Source organism: Podarcis gaigeae, assembly GCF_964106915.1.
Source record: "Podarcis gaigeae genome assembly, chromosome: Z".
In the NCBI taxonomy this organism is placed as follows: Eukaryota; Metazoa; Chordata; class Lepidosauria; order Squamata; family Lacertidae; genus Podarcis; species Podarcis gaigeae.
In genome coordinates, this window is record NC_139691.1 from 28,171,154 (window position 1) to 28,197,213 (window position 26,060).

Sequence of the window (26,060 nt, forward strand, 5' to 3'; positions counted from 1 at the left end):
AGTAATTTCTAAGGTCATTAGTGATGCTGGGAGCAGGGGCTACAAGTGCATGGAATCTAAATGAGTGTATTTCAATGAATTAGTTTTAGAAGTTTCTTCCCTCCCCCCACAAAAAAATGAATGTCATGTACAGGGCAAACAATTCTCCATTAAAAAGACCTAATCATACTGCTTGGCTACCACCCTAAGGAGAGGAGCTAATTCCTCTACCAACAAGAGCTACCTATTTTTGCATGATTTAGAGTGGAATCCTGTGACTTCTCTTGATGCCTCATTTTATTTCTGCCCCTTTTCCTTCAGAATCACTCTCTTATTGCTTTGCTCAGTTTTGTCTTCTTGGTCAAATAATGTGACCAATGTCAGCCCTGAACCAAACTAACTTGTAGTCAGCAACTATGAGGAAACTGTGTTGTCGATGGATGATAATAGATACATTGCAGCAACCATCTCTAATTAGCAAATTCTTAATTCCATATGCTTCTTCTAATAATTCTTCATTATGGAAGTTCAATTTTCTACCTGAACGTCTATTAGAACTCCCTTGACAACAGTATAAACTTACATATTGGCAAAAATGCAGGTGATATCATTGAAGAAGTTAAGCATCAATGTAAGCTCATAAAAGTTATCACTCTTAACTTTCCTTTTTGGCTCTAGAATTAATCAGTAATATAGACAGGTATTACATAGATTTGACACAGGTATTGAACTAGAGTTGCCCACTTGGCAGAGAGACATAAAAACTGACATACAACAGCAAATTGCCAAAGGCAATTGCCACACCAGGCTTCATTTTATTAAAAGCAATTTAATTGCTTTCATTGCTCTCTGGAATGAAAGCTGAAAAGCATAACAATATAACTGTTATGATATAGAATTGGGGGTGTAAGAGAATTCCATCAGAAATGGAAATGGGAGTGGAAGATGCCATAGTTTACATATTCAAGGTCAGAAATGGAATTCTGATCTCAGTTCCACAATACATTTCCAGAATTCTCATGTTTGAGGTCAGAAATGGAAATAATATGAACATGCAATAATATGAATGCAATGAGGTTCATTTCAGCCATAGAGGATAGCAAGAATAACACAGGTTTTAGCAAAGCTGAATTGCAGCAGAACAGAAGCAGGTTGGGATGGAAGTCACTGTCTCCTAATACCCTTATGCTGAATGTTGGTGATTAGAAGCATAAAATTAAAGACTAGATCAGGTATGGGGGACCTCAAGCCCGAGGGTCCAAGGTTGCTCTTATGGCCTGTCTCTGTATCATCCCTTTGCTCAAGGCAGAAACTTTTACTGACCCAGCTCCATGCCTTCGTGCTTTTGAGTTACTGAACTATGATTATGCCTCTTGCTTGCCTCAATAGAGGAAGAAACATGAGGGGGTGGATGACCTCTGACTTTTGTGTTGCTGGAATATAGTCTATTGTGTAAAGGTGGTGAGAATGGAGCTAACAATAGAGATGGCAATATTAACTAGATTAATGTTTAACCAGAGGTGTATACTCACTGTGATCTCCTTTACTGTGCTGATTTCATATGACTGGTTACTTTAAGTGTTTTAAAAACATCAGCAGTTTACTTGTCTGCTCCTGTGTAATATTGTTGACTCATTATTGAGATAATGTGTGTAGTGCAGAATTGCATCAGAGAGGTCATATCTATAATGTATTTTGCCAACATATATTGGAGAAAGTCATCACCTATCAACTTCCACCTTCATCTGAGTGTTGGGTCCACATCTGGATTGTGGTGATTATAGATACAAGTAATTGAAATGCTCACCCCAGTCAACAACACAAAACATGGACATTGTGGAGGAAATTGTATTTGTACAGGTATAACTCTTTGTGGCCCCATGGACCAGAGCATGCCAGGCACTTCAGTGGAGGACAGAAGTGCCTGGCATGCTCTGGTCCATGGGGTCACAAAGAGTCGGACACGACTAAACGACTAAACAACAACAACAACAACCTTTTTCAGGAGAACAAATCCTTAAATTATGGAGAAATTTAAAATGCAGATGGGAGAACAGCAATAGTAGATTGTGGGATGAGGCGGTGGTGCTCACCTGACCTCTGGAAGGTTGTGTTGCTGCTGTTACCAGGTGGTAAAGAGGGAGAGGCAAGGTAGTGCCAAGGTTAGTGTAATGCAAATGCAGCTGTGGAAGCACCAAATGGATTCTGCCTGTGCATTTCCACCATGCTAACCTCACCAGTTCCTTGCCCCTTTCCTTCTGCCTCCCAGTAAGCAGTAGCAACATGACCAACTGGAGATCTGTTTAGTACCCCCACCCCATTATACCATTCAATTATAGAGACCAGATTCCACCAAGTTTTGAATTCTTACAAATGAAATCCTATTCAGATAAGCTTAAAAAATCAGCACTATCATGTACAAAAACCAACAGGCATTAAAAATTGTGATTCCGTGCGAAGATGAGATGAAGCAAATTATATATTAACAAAATCTATAACAAAGATAAGGAACCTGTGGACCTCCAGATGTTATTGGAAAGCTCCAGTCACCCCCAGCCAGCATGACTGGTGGTCAGGGATGATGGGAGTTGGAGTCCAGCAACATGTGGAGGGCTAAGGGTGGCAACCCCAATGTACAAGACATGACTAAAGTGTGAATGTGAGTGTAACAAGTAGCAAATTAAGTGATGAACTGGGCACAAAACCTATAGGTAAACACTTACATTGATTATTTCATAAATGTGGGAACATGAGTCCTCTTCAAATGTTAAGAAGTTGTTAAGTTGTAAGCTGACATTGCCACATTGGGTATCAAGGACTGAATGGAACTTGTAAGCATGTTTGCCTGAGATGAACTAATCTTCCTTAGATCATGAACCACTGATGGGATCACTTGGAAGGCACTAAGTTAGCAAAATTTGTATTATACTTGATATTTAAGTCCTTTGCAACACCCTCACTTGAGTAGCCTCAGTGTAACAGAAGCATGCTTGCACATGCCTGCATGCAAAGGATTACAGTATGCTGAAACTGGGATTTGGCAGGAACACATAAATATGTTATCTATATAATTGACGTCGTTCTTAGTTGGGAATACTGTTGCAAAAGAACTTGTTCCAGCTGTTCTTGTTGGAAGCTCTTGCTGAGAAGAAAAAAAGCCAAGAAGCTTTCCTTAGGTCATGCACTAATCAAATATTTTTTTGAGGAAAAACAGCTGGAACTGGACGATTCCACTCCCCCAACTATTCAAAGACTTGAGAGCAATCCTACTATCTTCTTGAGATAATATATAAAGCTGCTAATCAGCAGAAAGCATCATTCAAGCACCCTGCTTGAGTACATGCTTCTTATTTGTTATTTGTTAATGATTGTTCTTTGAGTTGATTGCTTATTTCTCACACTCTCATTCCCCTGCAATTGAAAACTTTTGAATCAAGCCGATCCAGCTTTATCTGAACCACCACAAATCACTATCATTATGCTTGCTTGCTTGTGTGCCCATCCACAAGGAGGGAGCCCAGTGATTACATCAGCCAGCCTAAAGGACCCTAACATTGCATGACAGTACATAACCCCAAATAAACTTCATAAAGTGGTTAATGGTCATAATTCTACTTGTTGCAAGTACATTAAAGAAACAGGGGGCCATTCCCAATAGCAGCTGATAACTGGATAAACAAAGAAATGTATTAGTAGAATTCCCAGATTAAGTCTGAAACTTGGCGCTCTAAAAAATAAATATTTTTTTTTTATTTTGTATATAATAAAAACATAAACAGGAGTAAGAAGCTGCAATGGTTCTTATTCAAAATATTGGAGAAGACATAATAGTGTGTCCCCTAAAGTCAGGAGTATGGAACTTCAGACCAAAGGGCCAAATGCGGCCATCTATACCTCTCTGTATGGCTCTTGGGACTCTGCTCAGGCACCACACACCTCACCAGGCCATATCTTCTTCTGCTCTGTGCCCTCATTCAGTGCTTTGTTCTGGCTGGAATATGTCATTGAACTGTGATAATAATACCTCTTGCTTGTGGGATGGAGATTTCAGAAATATGGTGGGTGTCAAAAACCTTTGACTTTTGGATGGGTAAAATATAGCCTACCAGCCAATAATTTGATGGTTTCCCTTATCATAATGCATCAAGCAGCCCTGGAAAACATTTATATTAAAGGGTGAGATATAAATTCATAAGAAGGATGTGGTTTTATTTCATTTTTGGGGCAACAACTGTGGAGTTCCCTCAGCAAGAAAGTTCACCTGGTCAAGATATTTTTTTCCCCTTCTCCCAGGCATTCTTTGAAATATACTCAGAGTCCTGTAGTGATTTCATGCTCTTTATTGGAGCTTGTAAAACAGTGATTTGAATTGCTCTCCAAACCTCAGGCTTTTAGATACATTATTTACACAATGAGTCCCGTCTGATTGGCTGATTCTGCTTCCCTCTTGGAGCCTGATTGGTCTTTTCCTGCAGGCCAATCAGTTGTTGCATTCTAGGATCCTATTTGCCTATTGTTCTAGGATCCAAGCTTAGTACATGACATTTTTATTTATTAATTTAGATTTGCCAGAAAGGAAAATATATTTTGAAGACTGTTCTGAGTTATCAGAATTTCTTCTGAAGTTGTGGTGAATTTTTAGAAAGTGGGTTGGGGATGATGATGATGATGATGATGGTGATGATTTTCCATCTGGCAATGCATTGAGTTTGAGATCATTGAGAATGTCTTGAAGAAGAACCATATCTTGGTGCAGGGATGGGCAATCTGTAGCCTTCCAGATGTTGTTGAACTGCAGCATGCATCATCCCTCACCACTGGTCATAGTTTGTGGGACTGATGGGAGATGAAATCCAGCAATATCAGTTATATACAGAGGAGTACCACATGCTTTCTATCCTTCCTGCAGGAGTCCTTCCATGCCAGTTTCCATACAGTGCAGCAACTTTTCATTTCCATATAATATGTGGGTTGTATTTTGAATTGCAGCCCTTGATATAAAAATGATGACTTAAAGGGGGGGGGGGTTGGTGTGAAAAGACGTCCCAGAACGTGGAGAGTTTGTTCTTACAGTAACTAATTATTGTTTTGTGTTTCTCCTTCCTTTTCTCAATAGCACAAGTCCAGCTCACAAGTACTACCTAGCCATGGACCCAGTATCAGAATCCCTTTACTTGTCAGATACAAATACCAGAAGAGTTTACAAGGTGAAATCTCTCAGTGAAACCAAGGATTTGACCAAAAACTATGAGGTAGTGGCAGGAAAAGGTGACCAGTGCCTTCCGTTTGACCAAAGTCACTGTGGAGATGGAGGACGGGCTTCCGAAGCATCACTTCACAGCCCCCGAGGTAGGAGAATGACAGAAGCTTAAAGAGTTGTCCTTGACTGCAGCATTTAAAACAGGGTTATAGTTGGGCTCTACCTCCCATAAGCCCCAGCCAACTTGTAGGTTCCTCATTCCTGAGAAACTTCCTTTCATTATGTGAAGCTCTTGAATGAAATGAGCCCTTGACAGCTGAGTGCAAGAAGTTACGTTAAACTTCTTTTTTTCATATCTCAGCATCTTCAATGCAAAGAATAATATATTTCATGTGTTTGAACTTGTCTGTTACAACCATTGCCAAGTTAGACCACTGAGCTTTGTTTTGCTCTGTGCACATTCCCTCAAAAGATAGTGAGACTTCTGAGTGTGCAGCAAGGATGGGAAATTATAATTTATTATTATTACTTATGAAATATGTATTCTGCCCTACACCTGCAGGTCTCGGGGCAGTTCACAACATAAAATCACAATATAAAAAGACAAAACACATCATAAAAACAAAAACAGGAAAAACTCAATAACCCCCTCCCCAATAATCCCCAACACATTTTAAAAGGGAAGTGGATGTCAATCAGCCAAAGGCCTGGTTTTTGCTTGGCACCTAAAGGTGTATAATGATGGAGCCACTACAGAAAAGTCTCGTTCTCATGTTGCCACCTTCCGGTCCACTCATGGACGAGCCACATGAAGAAGGGCCTCAGAAGATGATATCAGGGTAGGTTCATATGGGGAGGAAAGTGGTCCTTGAAGACCACTCCCCCAGTTTCCATTTCCCATGACCATTGGTTGTGCTGGCGAGGAGTTAGAGGAGTTAGAGTCCAGCAACATCTGGAGGGCCACAGATTTGTCCCACATTTATTTCAACTATTCTCCATCAATTAATGAGAAAAGAAATGGCATTTGAAAATAATCAAAAGGAATGTAATGTTTTCAGTGAAATTTCTGTGGATGGCATGCTGGGAGCACTGGCGGAGGAAGGGGGTGCAGTAGGTGCGGCTCGCCCCGGGTGTCATCCCTGAGGGGAGGGTGAGATTGCCGCCTCGCCCCCCCTGGGATGCTTGCCCTGCCCCCGTGGGTGACTAGCCCCACCCTGGGTGCACAGCATGTGCGCCACTCCAGGTGCCAGAGCAGCTAGCTCCGCCTCTGGCTGGGAGGTTATTGTGCTTAATCTTGTTTTTGATAAGGTATCTGGGAAGTGTTTGTAAGTGTTTCTACAAATAATCTCACCAATGGCCTGCACTCTGCAGTCTTCCCAGGTGCCTGTGATTCAATTCTGTACCCATATGCTTGATGCATCAAAGACATACTGGATTTTTTATGAGTAAAACCTAGCCAATCATTTTAACAGGCATTATAAAGGTGTTCGGTTGCATAGGATTGTGGAGCTCATTAATGCACAGTGTGGGTAATTTGGAATAGAAAGTACCCAGCAACTCATGGGAAGGTGCTTAAAACCTTGCAAGACTGAGGTCTAATGTAGTTGCTTCTGGCTTATTAGCCTTCTAGTGTACAGCAAATGCCTAATTAATAGCTGTGAGGGAAGGTTTGGTCCCGCCATCCAGCTCTGAAGTAATAAAGGAAAACTGTACATCAGTAGAAATTTGAAATTAACTGAGAGGCAGTATAATGTCCATGACACATAAGAACCCTCATTTGAAAACCAGCTAGTAAGAGATTGCAATTATAGTCACCTTAATACATTTCTAATGATGGAAAATATGTGTGAAATAAGCACAAATAAGCGTTAATATTCAGGCCAGCAATTAATGCAGGAAATCAACTCTAAAGGAAGGTAAAATATATGGATGTAGATACTTTTTTCAAGAAAATAAGAATCAATGTATCACTGCTGACTGAAATTGATTATATCTAATTAAAAGAAAATTATCTGCTCCACTTATTTACTTGCTTGGTGGAAATTTCTAAGATGGAGGTTTCAGAATTGCCTGTGTTTGTCAGTGACTAAATTCCTTTTCCTGGCACTCAAGCGTCGGAAACGTACAATTGAATGCCTTGATGTGGGTTATCTGTGAGAGGTTTAGTGCTGTGGCCCTACCTTATTCATGTACCCCTATGATGTTTTAGTTCATAATTCTATATTGTGTTTTATTTCTGTGTTTTATTTCTGACTATCGGTCGAATAAAGGAAATTGATTGATTGATTCAGAATTGCCTGTGCAATTTCCAAAAACAATACTGTCATCATCTAAGTTACCTTGTAACCCTGAGCAACAAATCAGATAGTTATAATGATTTCCCCCAAGTAGCCTTGGACATTTGCAATATTTCAGTAATGGAAAAATAAATATGTGGGCCTGTTTACTATTTGAATGGGATACGGTTCAAAAAATTCTCCATGAAACAGTGACAACCAATAACCTTTGCTCATCTATGTAGACTGTGTAATAAAATCCTTTACTAAAAACAAAACCCTTAAGAAAAGGTCTTGATAAATTCCAGACTACATAGAGTTGTTCACAAAGGAATAGGTGGGATTACTGCCCTGTTCTCAACAGAGATACACACCCTTGTAGGGACCAGGTGCATTACTCAGCTGTCCTGCTATGTTCCTGCTCTACACAACAAGCCACTTCATCTAACACTGTCAATGCCTGCTAATGGAGAACGGATACCTTGCCACTGTCATCCATGCTTTGTAGATTATTTTAATGCAGTGTGCATGGGGCTGCCTTTGAAAATAATCTGGTAGCTTCCACTAGTGCAGAACGAGACAGCCTCCCTCCTCTTAACAGGAGTAGACCAACATTAGTGTATATCATCCAATTCTTAGTTGTTGCACTAGCTGCCAGTTCATTTTGGGACACAATTCAAAGTGCTGGTTCCTCAAAACTATATAGAATGTTGTTATCGATTGGTTTCCCCACCCAGGTGATTCATGAATGCATTGGCAAAGGTTAACATTTACGAAAGTATTTAGAGGATCAAGCCAGTCATCATAATTGCATATTGTTTTTGAACCTTGTAATTTCAGTTTCTCACTAAGGAGATGTATTTCCACCAAACAGGTTTTAAATGGCATATTTTCATGTTCAGCCTAGGTAATTCAAGTGCATGCAAAGTCATATTAGTTCTGTTTGGTCTTATGCTTCTTGTGTTCGTAGAGCAATAGTAACTTTTTATTTTTTAAAAAAGTAAGAGATTGCACACCTTTAAACTCTAAATCAGTTACCTCTTATTTTAATTCTGTACCATGGCGGCCTATAAATAAGTAATTGGATAAAATTGCTTTAGTAATTCCTCAATGGTAGCTTTAATTGAAAGAGTCAAAGATATTTAGAATGGGTGACATGCAAATTGTTAGAAATTGTTATGTGTTAGAAGCATAAAATTAACCAATTGGATCCACTTTTTTCCTATTTAAAAGTTTTATGAGAAACTGCAAATTCTTTCTGAATACAATTGGCATGTTTTCTTTTTATCAGACGTCTCTGGGAGTTTATGAAGTTTTCTTGGGGAATTTTTTTTTTTTGCAAGTTGAATTAGAAATGTAAAATAACTAAAGTTATTTCAAGCAAAATAGCTAAAGTTAATTCAGCTACAGTTGAATCAGAAATGTTATATTACTAAAATAGTACAAAAGAACCCCCTCCTTCTGAAAGGGAACTTTCCAAGAGGGAAAAGACATCAGGAAAAAATGAATGCAAATTCTCTAGCTACAGATTATGCCCATCAACTGCATATGTATGAATTCTTCCATTTACATATCTGTTTTCAAGATGTGTTGGAGGTTTATGGCTTCCTTATTGCATGACTGACAGTTCTATAGATAGTCTTTGCAGAGGTAAGCTCAGTGAGGCTTACTCCCACATAAGTGTGTACAGGATTACAAACCTAAGCTAGTTTCTCTCATGCAGAAAATGTGATGTCTTTGTCTAAGAGGCACATAGATGCACCCTGAGGCTTCTTCTATATGTGATAAGGACAGGATCTTCCACTAAAAACTGGTGTGATGTAGTGGTTAGTGCTGGGAATCCCCACTCAGCTGTGAGGTTTATTGGTTACCTTTGTGCCAATCACTCTCTCTCAGCCTAAGCTACCTCACAGGATTGTTGTGAAGACAGAATGTGGAGAACCATGTGTGCCACCTTGGGGGAAAGGAGGGATATAAAGGCAATAATAAATAAATACCAGTTGTTGGGGTCAAACAACAGGGCAGTATGATTCAAGAAAGCTTGGAGTGCTAACGGAGTTGTTGCTTTTTTCTTTAAGAAGATCCCAGGTTCAGATATGGGCACAGCTATAACATTGTGATTTGTTTATTTATTCCATATAATTTATATCCTCCTATTTCCCTCCCAGAGCTACAATTCCCACAATGATTTAAGAATAAATCCCACTTCATATTCTAAAAAGAATGTGTTCAAAAAGAAAGAGAAGACTGAGAACAGCTCTTGCTCTATGTTCTTCATAACTTATCAGACAATTGGTCCATCTAGCTTAGCCTTGTCTGCTCCAAGGGGTAGGAAATGTGGGGCTCTTTATATATACCCATAGCTGGACTACAGCTCCCATAATTCTTGGCCATTAACCATACTAGTTGGACTGATAGGAATTGTAGTACAAAATAAATAAATCTAGAGGGCACCATTTTGGGTACCCCTAGTTTATGATCACTGATTGCTGCTCTCTGGGGTTTCAGACAGGAGTCTCTCCCAGCTCTGCCTGGAAATGCCAAGGATTAGAATCAAACTAGATGTAACATTGATGGGGTTTTAAGTGATTTAAGATTTTTGTTTTTAATTCAAATAGCTGCCATGGAAAAGAGGAAACAGGATTAAGACTGTGACATGCCAGGATATGGGTTAATCCTTTCTCTTCTTCCACCATAGCCCTAATGATGCTCACACCTGGAACCTGAAATTCATTCATTTATTTATGATTACACTTATATTTCACCTTTCCCCCAGTGAGGTCAAGGAAGCATACATGCTTTGCCTCCCCTCCCCCTTTATCTTCACAACAACCTGGAGAGGTAGGTTAGGCTAAGAGATAGTGATGCAGAAAACACACCCTCTGAGCTTCATGTCTGAATGGTGATTTGAACCCAAGAGTCTAACTGTTTTACTTCTGGGTGGGCTTACTCACAATTACCATCTTGCCTCGTTTAACCCTCATAATAGGGGAGGAGCAATATTGATTACCATGTCAATAGTATAAATTGTAACAGTTCCACTAGTGCGTGAGAACACAAAAAGGGGGTGAGACAACACTGTAGATAGCTTTAGGCTGCAATCTATAAAACAATTGAACAGTTGGGTCTGTTCTATTGACTCGAATGGTGCAATGTTAGCTTTAGGCTACCGTGCTACATTAAGTAGCTTATAGATTGTAGGCACATTTCTAAACCTTAAAATACCACCAGACATAACACCAATATGTGCTTTCCTTCCACATTTTCCGTATGTTAATATGAAGCTGGCAGCAGTTTTGCCGTAAGTAAACCGTTAGATGCTTACATACGGCAGATGCGAAGAGTTTGCAAGCTTGGATAGAGAGGGAGGTAGGGAAGACACCATAGCACAACCTTCACCAACCCTAGAGGGAAGGGCTGTAGCTCAGTCGCAGAGCATCTGTTATACATGTGGCAGGTCCCTATATTAAATTACTGGCATCTCGAGCTAGAACTGGAAATGTCCTCTGTCTGAAACCCTGCTGAGCAATTGCCAACCAGTGTAGACAGCACATTGAACTATATAGGCTAACTCAATATAAATCAGCTTCTTACTTATTCTCCGGATGTTTTGAGCACTGGCTGGGATTGAAGTTCAAAAACATTTGGAAGGCACCAGGTTGGCAAAAGCAACGTAGCATCTCAAGTGGACAGACTTCTTCCCCTACCCCAACCCCCCAAAATCACTACACCAATATGTTCAGAGAAACATTCTCCATCTGTGGGTAGGTGTTTACTTTTGTTTAAGAGTTCAGTATTTCAAAAATATGTTTAATCACTTGTTTCCTTCTCATGGATCCATTAATTTCTTCTTTTTAAATCACTTGACTGTAATTGCTTATTCCAAGCTACTTTGAGGCCCTCTGGTTGAGAACAAGTCCCAGATCTGCTAAGCAAATGAGTAAAGCTAGTTTAAACTTTTGTTTATAACCCATCACATGCAGGCATTAACTGAGTCTGTAGAGATAACGTAGAGAGCTGCCTTATGCTGGATCAGACCATTAGTTCATCTGGTTCTGGACTATCTACTATGACAGGCAGTGCTGTTTTTCTAGACAAAGAGGTGCTGGAACTCACCATGAACACCCCCCCTCATTCTCTTATAGTGGCAATGGCACCCACCTAAGAGGTGATGGGACTGAGTTCCAGTAAGTTCCAGCTGGAAACAAAGCCCTGGTGAAAGGCACTGGATAGCCATGGTTTCTGGCAAGAGCCTTTCCCACTTCCACCTGGAGATGCTAAGGATTGAACCTAAGACCACCTGCATGTCATGAAGCTGCCAATGTCAACATACACTATGTAGCCAAATCCAAGCACAATCAACAGACAGAACTAGAAAACATAATTAAGGGTGGGGAAGCTACAGGGGAACCCCCAAAGTAGGTCAATGATGACTTGAGCATGCTAAGTGCCAATGAAATGCTAACTGACTGCCAGAGGGCAGGAAACTAATGGGGGGGGGGGTGGAACATAGTATCCTGAATTACTACAGACTGAATGACTGCAGTGCCCTCTGTGTGGGCATTGGTCCAGATGTTGCAGGTAGTGCAAAAGGTAGCAGCTTTATTGCTCACTGGGGCAGAATATTGTCATCATGTTATGCTGCTGCTGAAAGAATTACACTGCCTACCAGTTAGCTACCAGGCTAAGTTCAAGGTACAGATACTGGTGTAAAAAGCCTTATTTGGCTTGGGACCAGGATTCCTAAAAGATCATCTAAACCATGGGTTGGCAAACAAAGGCCCGGGGGCCGGATCTGGCCCAATCGCGTTCTAAATCCAGCCCGCAGACGGTTTGGGAATCAGCATGTTTTTATATGAGTAGAATGTGTCCTTTTATTTAAAATGCATCTCTGGGTTATTTGTGGGGCCTGCCTGGTGTTTTTACATGAGCAGAATGTGTGTTTTTATTTAAAATGCATCTCTGGGTTATTTGTGGGGCTTAGGAATTCGTTCATTCCCCCCCCCCCAAAAAAAAAGGTCTGAGGGACAGTGGACTGGCTCCCTACTGAAAACGTTTGCTGACCCCTGAACCTTTCTGTCCTCAGCTGATTACTGAGCTTTTCAGAAGAGGACCTCCTGCAGATATCATCTCATCAGGAGGTCTGTTCCATACAGTGCAGGCATCAGGCTTCCAGGGCTCAGCCACACTTTCACTTGACCCATATTTTGATTGTAGTATGTACTGATTAATTTCCCTGGGTTCAATACCTTGTTTAGTTGTTCTGCAACCATGCTTGTGAAGATCAGATCTTACCCACTGAATTGGATCTTGTCAGATATGCGGATTTCCCTTAACTGACCTTCAATTCTGTGGATAAGATTGGGTTTTTGCAAGGCACAACTGCGGAACAAGATAGTTTATATTGTTAAATCACTTTGGGGTGTTTCATGGGAAGTGAAATCGATTCATCAATTAGTAAATGGGCATGACTGTCTGGCCAGAGTCTGAACAGAAATCTTCCACAATGCCAGCATTTTGGTGCAGATCTCACTTGTTTTTACTACCTTTGGGCATTGAGTACTTCTAATACTCAAGAAAAAGGATTTTGAACAAAGAGTACTATCTAATAGAGCAATAATTTTAAGATCATCCTTTTCATATACTTTTGGCTATATAAAAATGGCCAGTGTAGATCTTCATATTGAGTTAATCTTACCTTACCTAAGCTCAGACAAGCCTTTATGGCTATCTCCTTTCAGACTATGCTATTGGCATGATTGATTGCCAATATCTTCAGACTCAGTATAGATGCCTTTGTGGAACTGCTGAGATAGGTTACATATTGTTTTTTCTTTGTACTTAGAACCCCACTTTAAGTTTCTGGATATCTTTTTATTGTGGTTATACTCCAAAAGGTATAAGCTAAGAGATACTGTTATCTATTGTTAGTTGTGGTTCGAGGACCCGACCCCCGCAACGTGGAAAGAATACACACGGACACGTGATATAAGGTTAATGGGCAAGGAAAGGCCACAACTTTATTGATTACAGCAGTGAAAAGGTATTGGCTTAGGCATTGGATTTGAACAAGTGGGTTTATTCACCAGTAGGTGGAGCCAGTTGATGCCGATCCAACTATAGGCTCACCCCTAATGTCACCGAGGGTCGTGCCATGGCCTCCCGCCAAGCAGGCATCGGACAGAATACACGACCGCCAGATTCCTTTAATGGGATACCCCTAAAAATTGAAGGCATAGGCGATGGCCACACCTAGCTCTTCGACACAGCACAACACATTATTCCAATGCCTAACCTACCCACCAATACCACAAAAAGTTGTGACGATTGCTACGAGGTAGGCGAAAAAACCAAAAGGCCTAATGCCAAATGGAAAAACTCCTACCAGGCCCCCTAGACAACCAGGGCGACCAACCTAAGGTCCATAGCAAGGCCAATGACCTAAGCCCTAACTAAAAGGGAGTGGAGGGTGGGTGACTCGTGGTGAGAGGACGAAGAATGAGGCCGGGCGAAGGCTGCCGCCGCAGCAAAAGGCTGCTGAACACGCCCCCCTCAGGCACCTGGTTGGATGCCCGCTGAGGGGCGTGGGCGCCAGCCAGGTGAGGTGATGGCAGGGGGCTAACGCCCCCTGCTAGGGGCGGAGCTCGGGCTCCCGCCCACAACCACTCCCCTCTCTTCCAGGGAGGAGAGTCTATACTGCCTTTTGTGGCTGGGGTGTGTGTGTGTGACTTATAAGTTGTCTGCTTTTGCACAGTTGCAAAGATCCATGCAAAGGTGCTTTCAAGGATAGCTATAAATTGTCATGGCGATACCCTGATTTCATTATAATTTTATTAATCATTCGATTTTTATTGCTTGTTTTTCTTGCCCCTTGTTCCATTGTTTAACCTTTATCTTTGATTCTGCCTTTCATTTACAGTTTTATATACAACTTTATAGTATTTTCAGTATAGTTAAACAATCAATCTGTGAGTGCTTAGAAAAAGATGCTGTGATTACTAATTTTGGGCTTGCGGACCACAATAAAGGGGTGTGTGTGTTTACTAAGACCCAGCATGGGTTTCTTAAAGACAAGTCATGCCAGAGGAGTGTAAAGAACACCACAAACACAGATTAAAGTAGAGCATGCACAGAGTGATTCAGAATAAAACATCAACTCAAAATACAATACAATACAAAGATATAAGGCAAATCTAGAGTTCTGTTCATACACCTATCAATTGTCACCTTAGATGGGCAATAATGGATTCTATCATATGATGCTATCAACTTCTTTGTCTGTGAGAAAGTTGCTTGGTAGTTACATGTCTCCCTGCCTTGCTGTCATAGTCTTTTTTAAAAACCATCATACCATAAACAGAATGTCATAAACATAATGTCATTTGTGCTTTTATGTGTTTTAAAGTTCCTCTGCCCTCTTTAAACACTTCTGATGTCTGATTCAATATCCTTTCATTGTCTATTTTAATGGAGTTTGGAGAAAATGATTGCCAGATCTTTTATAGATTTCCAGCCCATGAGAAGTTTATTGATCCATTTGCCATCCCCATAATGCCACTCCCCATTTCTCAATAAAATGTCAATCCATCAGTTGTTGCTTGTTATACTCCACATTTGCTTGAATCACTCCCGTGGGCACTACTGTCTTTTCTCCTATGTACATTTTTGTGTGTGATGACTTCCTCTGTTTTGATATATGAAAAATTTTCTTTGTACTCTATACATGAGATGACAGACAAAGGAAGCCCAGTGCCCAGTTCATTTCTGCTCCTGTTACGTATTTCTAGGATTCCTACTCTGTTTCCATGGTCTGAATTACTACTATCCATCAAGGAAACAAACATTGGGATTTATCTTTCTGTGGTATAATATCTATGTCAGGAACAGGGAACCCATGGTACTCCAGATATTGTTGAACTTCAATTCCTATGAACCCTAGCTAGCATGGCTGATGGTGAGAGATTATGCGAGTTGGAGTTCAACAGGTCCTCCATCCCAGATCTTTGCCAAGGTTTTGACCTTTCTGATTTCTTACAGGCTAACACCACCTTGAATATACCACTTTTTATTGCACCCTCTGAAACATCAATCTTTAAACCAGCTCTCAGGAAGGCAGGAATCCTTTTTCACATCCTGAGTGGCTTATCATTTTTCTGCAGAACTTGTGTTCATTGTTGTTTCTTTTCTAGCCCTCCTTTGGGCTTCCACTACATCCCTTGCTGCAGTCTCAATTGTCATTCCAATTTTTTGCATTATGGAAGGGGGGCTTCCTTCAGTTTTGAAGTGTCCTCCATATACTTTTTACTGTGAAGTCCACATCCACATTTTTTGTCTGTGCATCGTTAACCCAATCTGTGCAATGCAATCCCATGCATGTTTGCTCAGAACTTAAATGAAAGTGTGCAGAGCAGATATGGGGAACCAATGGCTATCTAGATGGTGCTGGACTTCAGCTCCCATCTGCCCTAGCGAACATGGTTGGTGGCAAGGGATGACAGGAGCTGTAGTCTCACAATATCTGGAGGGCCACAGGTTCCCCCATTTCCAGAATATAGCTTAAAGTCACATTCCAAAAGCTGTGTGTGTGTGCATGTATTTTATTCTATAAAAAAACATTGCAGTCACTGAAGAAACATGCTATCAAGGTGGACCTGCTTGTAGAACCTGAATTCTTCTACTATAACTACAGGTTTTGGTAGTAGATTTCTGCATCAAAGAAACTAAATAAAATTTAGAATATAGAGATTATAAGGAACTATAGTGGTAATTATGCTTCTACATGTGAAAAGAGCCATTGCTGCATGCAGAAGGTTCTATGTTCAGTCACTGACAACACCAGGTAGAGCTGGGGAAAACCTCTTATCAGAAATCCTGGAAAGCTGCTATGGGTCAGTATATACAGCACTGAATGAGATGGGCTAATGGTCTAACTCAGTATAAGTCAGTTTCCTTTGCTCCTCTGTTCCTACCCATCTGGCTAAGGTAGTTTGATGTTTGCTGGCTTAATCTTTCTGCCCTGTCTTCAACATACTGCTCACCACCACTGTATCTTTTTTCTTAGTTCATATACAAATAATAAGCAGGTTTTTACAGTTCTTAAAATAGTTTGTAGCTGTATTTGTAAGCTAGCTCAAGCTGTAAGAGAGGCAAGATAGAAATATTTAAGTAGATAGGTAGATTGATATATGAAATATTGTTTATTATCATCATCTGGCAAATTCAGTTTAAATCCAACTACTGATTTTCAGGCTGCAGTTTGTGTTTTCATAAACCTCATTGCTTTCAGCTATTTTTTCCCCACGGTTTCTTCATTCTTTATGAGAGTAAAGCATGTTCACAAAAGCGCAGAATAATCACTGTGCTTTCAGAGGGGTTTTTTCCAGATGGTTTCATGAATTTGAACACACATAAAAAGACAAATAAAATGGGGGATATTATCAAATCAACCCAGAAAAAGCCAATAGAATGAAACAAAGTCAGCATTTATAGCAGAACTGGGGAAACCTATGCTCTCCAGGTGTTTTTTGTTGAACCACAACTCCCATAATCCCTGGCCATTGGCCATATTGGCTGGGGCTAATGAGAGTCCAACAGCAGCTGGAGAGCCACTGGCTCCCCGACCACTGATTTATAGTTCTGGTCCCTGGTAGTTTTCCTGCTTAATCTCCTTTCCTCTTCCCCAATAGGTATTACTGTAGATAAGCACGGCTTCATCTACTTTGTTGATGGCACCATGATTCGGAAGATTGATGGAAATGATGTGATCACAACATTAATAGGCTCAAATGGTCTCACGTCAACCCAGCCACTGAGCTGTGATGCTGGAATGGACATCACTCAGGTAGACACTAATCGTTTTTATATGTTGCAGCTGTTCCACATGGAAACAAATTTCCTTTGGTCTGCTGAAATTACATGTGTTAAGGACAGCATTTGAATAAGCATGGTGGTTTTAATCAACTTTCTCTAGGTTGTGCAGCAGCAGCCTGTAAAACTTACTTTGAGATCATCAGTATAATGGAATTGTGGGCTCATCCGGCCTTCTGCCTGTCTTGCCGCTTTCCCCTGAGAAAACTCAATCTTTCCTGCTGAATGCCAGCAAACGTCAATTGGGTTTTCCATTGATTGACATATGTTTCGATTCAGTGCTAAAGAGTTTGTTTCCCCAAGGAAAGCAGTGGGGCAAATGGAAAACTACTTAGACCCATGCTTTCTAGGCACAGGGCAAGCGGGGCAAGTGTGGACAAAACCTAAGCTGAGCAAATAAGATTTTGCTTTTGTATGTGTCTGCAATTGTTTATGTATTTATTTACTTATGGCTCATAGAATACAATGCTGTGTTAAAAATGCTGTATTTGCAAAAATCTGTTTCAAGATTGCCTCTAGTGTGACACTGCTATCCGCTGTCTCAGAACATCTGGCATGCACACATAGAGATAATATTCTTAATGAAGGATACTGCCTTGCTATTAGATGGAGGGAAATAACTCTTAAATCTCAAGAGTTGTAGCCCTTTGGAGCTGTTCATTTCCTCTTGGGCTTTGAGAGATCCAAAATGCATCCACCTCCCCCCCGCTCCGTTTATGTTTAAAAACCAAATAAACTCAGGCGCACTAAACAGCCTCTTAATAAATGAAACTTTATAGAAACATTATAGAAAGCATAATGGTCAGTCAGCTGTTGCCATTGAATAAAAGGAATGGCTAGAGCCGTGCTATTGCATGGTAGCTATGAAGTATTTAAACTAGCAGAGTTAATGAGACCCTCGTGTGGCATTAAAATGGCCTTTTTATTTTAAGACAAATAGTCAGCTCAGGTTTGCAGCCCAGCTAACTGTGCTGAAAAGCCAAACTAAACGTTACAGTGGCAGCCCACACTTTGGAACACAGTTTACGCCCAGCAGCTATAAATTGGCAGGGAAGGGAGCGGGATCCAAGCAGAGAAAGAAGAGGTAGGAGTATAGGGAACTGCCTTAAAGAAAGTCAAGCCATTATTTATGAATTATTTCAACTCGCAATTAATTCCAGATGGCTGCAGCTGCAACACTAAAAGCCCAGTTTTAAGGACAAATTAAGCACATCAATAGGGTAAGCAGTTATTTCAGGAGTGACACATATAAGGAGTGCAGTTGCTGGGCAAGGACATGTGGAGTGAGGTGGTCCTTTAGGTAATCTTGTCCCAGCTTGCTATGGGCTTTAAATGCTAAAAATAAGACATTGAACAGCACCCAGGAGCATCATGGCAGGCAGTGCAGCCCCCTCGACTTAGTCCATCTAGTACCTTTACCTTATATTTTTAGCATGGTTACACCGAGGATGGGGCACCTCCAACCATTGGGCCAAAATAGGCCCACCAGGAGTCTTAATTGGGCCCACAAGACTTCTTTCCTCAGCCAAAACAATCTGCCTACACCGTTTTTGTAGGCCAAATTAGGATTCCTAGTGGGCTTAATTTGTGTGTGGCAGTAAAGCTACAGCTGCAAAGGAACAATCAGAAGCCTTAGAACACACTCCCAGTTATTGTTGTGCAAGCGAGACTTACATTTGTCACCTTTTATATTTGGCACCAGATGCAAGTCCCCCTGGTTTTGGTTCCACTCAGGAGCTCCTGAGCTGAGCTGCTGAGTAGCTGGTCTCTGTTGAAAGCAATGCTTTCATTTAAATTCAGCGCTGACTGCAAGCCCATCTTTTGGCAGGGGTATTTGCCGTCACGGCTTGAATACAACACTTAATGCTTGCTCCTGATTCTTCCTTTGACGTTGAATCACTGACATCATAAGCAGCTTGAAATGTTAAAATGTTCCATCTCATTTGACATCCGTTCCATGTGAAATTGACATGGGCTGAATTTAAACCAGTTCATAATGGCGTAGTGCCAGATTTTGAAGTGCAGGGAGCTCATCAGGATAGTCCCTGGAGATTATGATGATTAAGATTTCTTACCCGCATTTCATCCCAGGGAGAGGTACAACAATTAAAAAATGAGATATTAAAATTAGATAAAACAAATTACAATCTGAAGGAATGGCTAGACAAAATATGAGACATGGAAACAACTGTAGAGGGGCAAGGGCCGTCAGTCGCAGCAACTGATCCATGGGACAAGGGTCCCTGTACTTATTAGGCCTGACACACTGCCAAGCTTGTGCAGATCCTGTTCTTGCTGAAAAAAAGAGTTAACTCCAACATGCACAATGTGATTCACTGCTGGCTTGCTCCTGTCAATAGAGCTCAAGCTCTGTTATTTCCAGCAATGACCCAGATGGCCTTATAAAGTGGGCATTTGCAAATTCCAACACACACCAATTCAGCAACTACCAACTAGTGAAAGAAGAGAACATGGGCCATACTAGTTACTGTAATGACTTTCTTTATTGTGTGTGAAACATATCTTGATGCTTTGTGCTTCATTGGCAGACATAACAAAGGTTCCGGGGTGGGGGATTCTTTTCTGACAGACCCCACCCCCACAGTGCAGTTTCCAAGCCATTCACTGCCCTAGTTGCCTCTAGTGGGTCAACGTCCTTCTTGAAATGGAATGCCCAGTATTGGACAAAGCACTTCCACTGTGACCTACTAGCACAGAACAGAATTGAATTGTTGCTTCATATGGTCTGGTAACAGGGCCTTTTTTTAGCAGGAACTTGAAAAATAGAACTGTTTGGAGATAATGTTTCTGATAATATAGCTTAAGAATGTGTTCACTTTTTAAATAGTCACAGCACACTACTGATTCATGTTCAGCTTTCTATCCTCTGGGACACCTATATCCTTTTCCACATGAACTGCGTTTTTAATGGAGACTTTTGCCTTGGCATTAGTCCAGCAGGTGCTAGTTGTTGTCATAACTTTTCAAACTTACTGAAGCAACTTTAATTGCTATGGAATGCATGCAATCAGACTCACATTTTGCTTGTGTATGATTTAAAAATATCTGACATGCTGATGTACGAGAAGAAAAGTTTAATCAGTGTTAATTTGCAATCCAGTCAAATTATTCTGTCACCCAGTGGGAAGCTCTGATCAAAGAGGTGTGTGGCCTAGGCTACAGGTTGTTTGGAAATGGTAGCATTCAACAGATTTTTGTTCTTTTATAGCTTGGATGGGGAGCCTGTGGCTCTCCCAGGGTTGCTGGACAACAATGCCGTCATCCCTGATCACTGGTCATGCTGGCTTGGGCAGATGGGAGATGGGAGTCCAGCAACATCTGGAGGACCACAGCTTTCCCATCTGTGATTTATTGTTCTGATCTCTGTTAGTTTCCCCAAGAGAACCAGACTCTTACCTGCCTGTCAAATAAATTGATTCATTTCTGCACTAAATAACGAGCTGCTGATAAACTGTTAGCCTCGCTCCATCTTTAATGTTCATGTTATAATGTTTAGTGTGTACCCTTTAACTAAGAACATTGGTTTTAAACAAATTGTCAGAAGAATATTTTTCATTTCCATTTGCTTCCCCAGCTGGGTCCCACCTCCCTCTTCCCTTCCACAAAGCCCTGGCAATTTCAAATGCTCCTTAAGCTCTTACATTTGACTTGCAAACAATTATTGCAGTTTTCTTTATCTAGTGCTGTTACAAAACAATCAGTTTTAGGACAAGGATATTTATTTATAACTAAAATTGACTTTTTTCAGAGAGCAGGCTCAAGCCACCATAAAGTCTAATAGCTTTACTATGGCATAGGTTTCCATGATAGAGAATGATTAAAAAAACAGGATTATTTTTTTTAAAAAACACAGCAACAATTTTGCCCACCCACCATCCCAAAATCTATTGACATTTTTTCCCTCCTGGAAGGAAAATTATTTAACACATGACATTTGTGTCAATAAAGAATAAAACTTAGTAGAGGATTTATCCTGATGGAACAGTGAAGCAGATCTTATCACCCAATCCTTTAGGTATCCCTAGCTGTGACACAGTGTGTAATCAATTGCGAAAGATAAACCTGTATCCTCTGCGTCTCAAGCAACAAGCACAGTGAGTTCAGCCTCCTAAGTTGCAATTCCTTGCTCTCCTTCCACCAGCAGGTGAAGAATTTTGTATTCTAGCAGGCTTTTTTTTTTTTTAATCAGAGGGCCTTTAATAGTGTTTTGTGTTTTTAAAAGCTATCTGCATTTTAATAGATATGCTTTTATATTGCACTAATTCCATAGATAGTTTTATTATTATTTTTATATGGCTTTAGCTAGGTGTGTTTTAGCTGTAATTTTTGTGCGCTGCCTTAGGTCCTGGTTCTGGGGGAAAGGTGGAATAGAAATAAACTAAAATTTCCGGTCTTGAATAAGTTTGCAGGCAGATGAGAGCCACCTAAAGGTGAGCCAATGCCACTACCTGCCTGGCAGGTCAAATGTTATTTGGATTCCACACAGATACACCATTCCCAGTAACGCCCCCTTCCCATTTTCCTTCTGCCCAACCAGTATATCCGGGTACATTTACATTAACACTAAGGTGGGGGTTCATTGATAGAGGTGCCCCTACATTAGGGAAGCCTCGAGTGTGTTCAAAGCATGTTGTACATAGGTTATATGCATATTTTGACAGCTAGGTGGGGCCACCTAGCTGTCAATCAACTGATCTCACTATGGTGTCAAGTGGCATGGCAAGCTGTGCTTTGAGTGTCAAGCCCCACTTTTGGTAGATATCAGATGCACTACTAATTGTTGCTTGCATCAAGCTCCTACAAAGGAAGATGCGCATGGACATTTTTCCTTTGCAAGACTGGCTCAAATGTTGCCAGCTTGAATTCAGGTCAGCATTGCAAAGGATCTAGTCTACAAGGTCTTGCTATAATTACTGGTTTTTGGCCATGCAGTGCAACAGAAGAAATCACCAAAATCAAGAGACGTTGTGTGTGTGTTTTACTCAAAGGAAGAAGCAGGAATGCATTTGGGAGTACATTCCCAATTCTTCTTCATTTTAGCCGAGGCTTGAAGATTCCTGTAGCTGATGTTAAATATGAACTCAGGTGCATGAAAAGTAAGTGTGTTTTGCCCCAAACTGCCTGGCAGGCTAGCCTCTGGAGTTCCCAGAAGGTTGAGGTTTCCTACTTCTTCATTAAATGTTGCTAGGAAAAGGACGACTTTTTTCAGCCAGAACTTGCCGGAACTCAGTTCCAGCATCTCTCGGGTGGACCGTTCTAAGAGAACAAGGGAAGCATTTGTAGTGAGTTGCGGCACTTCTTTTTCTAGAAAAATGGCACTGCGGAGGACAGTACATGAGGCTGTTATTTTTAGTGACAACCACACATTTGGAGTAATGTTTCCTTCTAGACTTCACTGTGGCAATGGAGACGAGCCACGGCTCTACACTAAAGTGGGTGCTCTGTATACAATATATATATATATATATATATATATATATATATATATATATATATATGCAGGTTTTGGTGTCCTCGGGTGTCTTCCCGTGTAAAAGTTGGGGTGTCTAGGCGACGTTTCGACGAGGTCTCACTCGTCATCTTCAGGCTGGTGCTTTCGGCTTCTTGTTACTGGAACAGAGCGGGATCTCAATGTTTGAGTTCCTATAAATACTGTAGAGGGGGTGTGGTGTCTAGCCTCCAATGTTCTGGGCAGAGAGGAAGTTCCCAGGCTAGTGTGCCTTTTCTTCTTTTGTTCCTTAATTACTTGAGAGATACCTTGAGTGATTTCTTGAGTGATATCCTGAGTACCACTTAGGTGGGTCATTAGGTGTGGATTAGTTGCTAAAGTCTTTGTGTCTTGACCTCTTGAACTTTGTGAAGAGTTTTCCTGAGAAGCCACAAAACCACAGCTCGCCCCTATACACGAAGCCAAGCCAAAGCACAACTAAGTGCAATACAGCCATCTTCTCAGGAAAACTCTTCACAAAGTTCAAGAGGTCAAGACACAAAGACTTTAGCAACTAATCCACACCTAATGACCCACCTAAGTGGTACTCAGGATATCACTCAAGAAATCACTCAAGGTATCTCTCAAGTAATTAAGGAACAAAAGAAGAAAAGGCACACTAGCCTGGGAACTTCCTCTCTGCCCAGAACATTGGAGGCTAGACACCACACCCCCTCTACAGTATTTATAGGAACTCAAACATTGAGATCCCGCTCTGTTCCAGTAACAAGAAGCCGAAAGCACCAGCCTGAAGATGACGAGTGAGACCTCGTCGAAACGTCGCCTAGACACCCCAACTTTTACACGGGAAGACACCCGAGGACACCAAAACCTGCATTCCTGTACCCGTGAAAATCTACGAAAGCATATATATATATATATATATATATATATATATATATATAAAAAATCCCAGGTTCAATCCCAGGCCTCTCTAGGCAGGGTTTCAGAAAGGCTCCTGTCTGCAACTGTGGAGTGCTACTGTATGTCACTGTTGTCAGTACAGATGTAGAGCAATTGTTCTGACCTGGTATATGACAGTTCCCAATGCTCCGTTGAATTTGCAGTCTGAGTTCTTTGCCCCAACTTGAAAGCTTACTTCCCAGCACAGCTTTTATTATCAGACCATTAGTGTAATAATCAACAGAAATCATTTTCATGGTTGTCTAAATAAAGGGTCGCCGTTGTAAGAGAGCAGGAAATAAAGCTGGAACACAGTTCCTAAAATGGGAACATGCTATACCAGTTGCTGATCGATTCCTCTAAAGCCATTTTCAAAAAACAAACAAACACATGCTACTGTTGTTCAAGCCTTCCAATTGCTTTATGGTAAGCCAAGGGGAGGTTTTAACCTCTCCATATGCTGCCAGAACAAAACTTACAGTGCTAAAAACTTTCAAAAGGCTGTTTTGTTAAGGGGGAAACTCAGTGCTCCCATCCTTAATTATTTCTACATCTGAAAATATTCCTTGCTTTTATGTATGGGTCTGAATTATGGATGCTTGTGATTGATTGATTGATTGATTGATTGATTGATTGATTTCTGTACCACTTAATATATTAACAAAATATTGTGAAGTGGTGTGCAGAAAACCGAAGCAACAGACAACTTAAACAAAATATTACAAAAAATACACAGTTACATATAAATAATGTTGCATTGACACAGTGTTACTAGTATATATAAATAAATATCCATTCATTTTCCTTCTGACACATCCTCCCTTTCAGCCTCTGAGTTCTCACCCAGGGTTCAAACACACTCTCAGTTCACACACAAAAGTCTCACAACAAGAAGAATTCTTGCAAACAGCAGACATCACCCTAGTGTGCCACTCCTGACTTGCTTTTTATCATAATTTATTGTATTTAAACTGTGTAAAATATGTAGGTGACAGCTACCTGAGGACATTTGTTATTAGCTTTTGTGTTGCCAGGCTTATGAACCTCCTAGGAAGAAATAGTTGTTCCCACTTATTGCTATATTAGTAGAAAAATCTGACCTAGGTAAACTCACTACTTAAACTCTTCAGGTAATTAAAAACTGTGATTTTGTTTTTCACTCGTATTGATCTGTCTCATGTAGTACTGTACTGAAAATCCACCCACTCACCCCAGGGTGTTGTTGTTTTACAATTCTGCATTAATTAATGATAAAAGATATTGTATTTGAATCTTACTAAAGAGACAGAGCGATGTGTGAAATTATTGTGGGTGGAGTGCAGAATTTATGCCATGGTTATTTACTTTTGAGGTAGCTGTGGATATTTGTGAGTGTCCTTTCTTGATTCTACAAATTATTTCACCGGTGGGTCTGCAGTCTTTAGAATTCCTGCATTCCCACACTTCAATTAAAAGCCAGGGGGAGACATCGTGAGGTGACCTCTCCCATGGAGCTATCTTCAGAGCAGGAAGCATGGATAGCTGGGAAGGCTGCAGAGTGCTGAAGAAATATTAGCCAGAAAGAAAAATGGAAATATCACCTTTGACCACCTCTCAATAGGGGTGTGAGCTCAAAAGCCCACACCCACTGAAATTCTAAAGAACTTCTCGAGTGATGTGAGGATGAGACAGATAAATGGAAGCTTTTTTACAGAGTTAAAAGGAGGGGGGAGAGCCTTAAAAAATTGGAGGACAGATTTCATCACAGCAGTAGTCTCACAGATTTAAGCACCAAGGAGACATCAGGAATCTTGTTCATACAATTTGCATAATAGTAATTGATATCATGTGCTTCTGCCTGCCTTTGCCTTCCTGATTTGCCTGGAGAGTCTTAATGGCAGTATGAGCACTTTTATGATACCATATTCATTTCTTTATAATATTCTTCCATTGCTTTTTTTAAAAATGAGTTAATCCTATGTAAAAGAAAGTTTACTTTGGGGAAGAAGTACTTAGCTTGGTTGACATTTTGCCTGGAAAAAATATTGACTGTGCATCAGCCAGTTTCCCCCGTTCCTCTTATCTCCAGTTGATCTTATGGAATAAATTATCATAATGCGTGCTGCAATAGATCCTAGTTTGTTGTTAATGTGATGCCAAGAAAATACATTGTGTTTGTTGCCTCCTGACATTATAATTAAACATAGATTTGGCCTTTTTTATTTTGTTTTGCTTCTATCTCTAAATTTAGAGTAAGGATTATTGTTTCTTCATTGAGCAAATAACCAAGGGATAGGGAATTTGAGGCCTTCTGTGTGTTGTTGGACTCCAACTCCCATCAGCCCCA

The 26,060-nt window shown here is 40.7% G+C and overlaps 1 protein-coding gene across 13 annotated transcripts in view; it reads left to right on the forward strand.

Moving 5' to 3' along the window:
• Positions 1-26,060, forward strand: part of TENM1 (teneurin transmembrane protein 1) — a 383,082-nt gene that overhangs the window by 299,249 nt on the left and 57,773 nt on the right. For all 13 annotated transcript variants that reach the window (XM_083721963.1, XM_083721975.1, XM_083721972.1 and 10 more), the window contains 2 exons: positions 5,096-5,328; positions 17,142-17,296. In XM_083721963.1, coding sequence (XP_083578089.1) covers positions 5,096-5,328; positions 17,142-17,296 — 388 coding nt within the window. The remainder of the gene's footprint in view (positions 1-5,095; positions 5,329-17,141; positions 17,297-26,060) is intronic.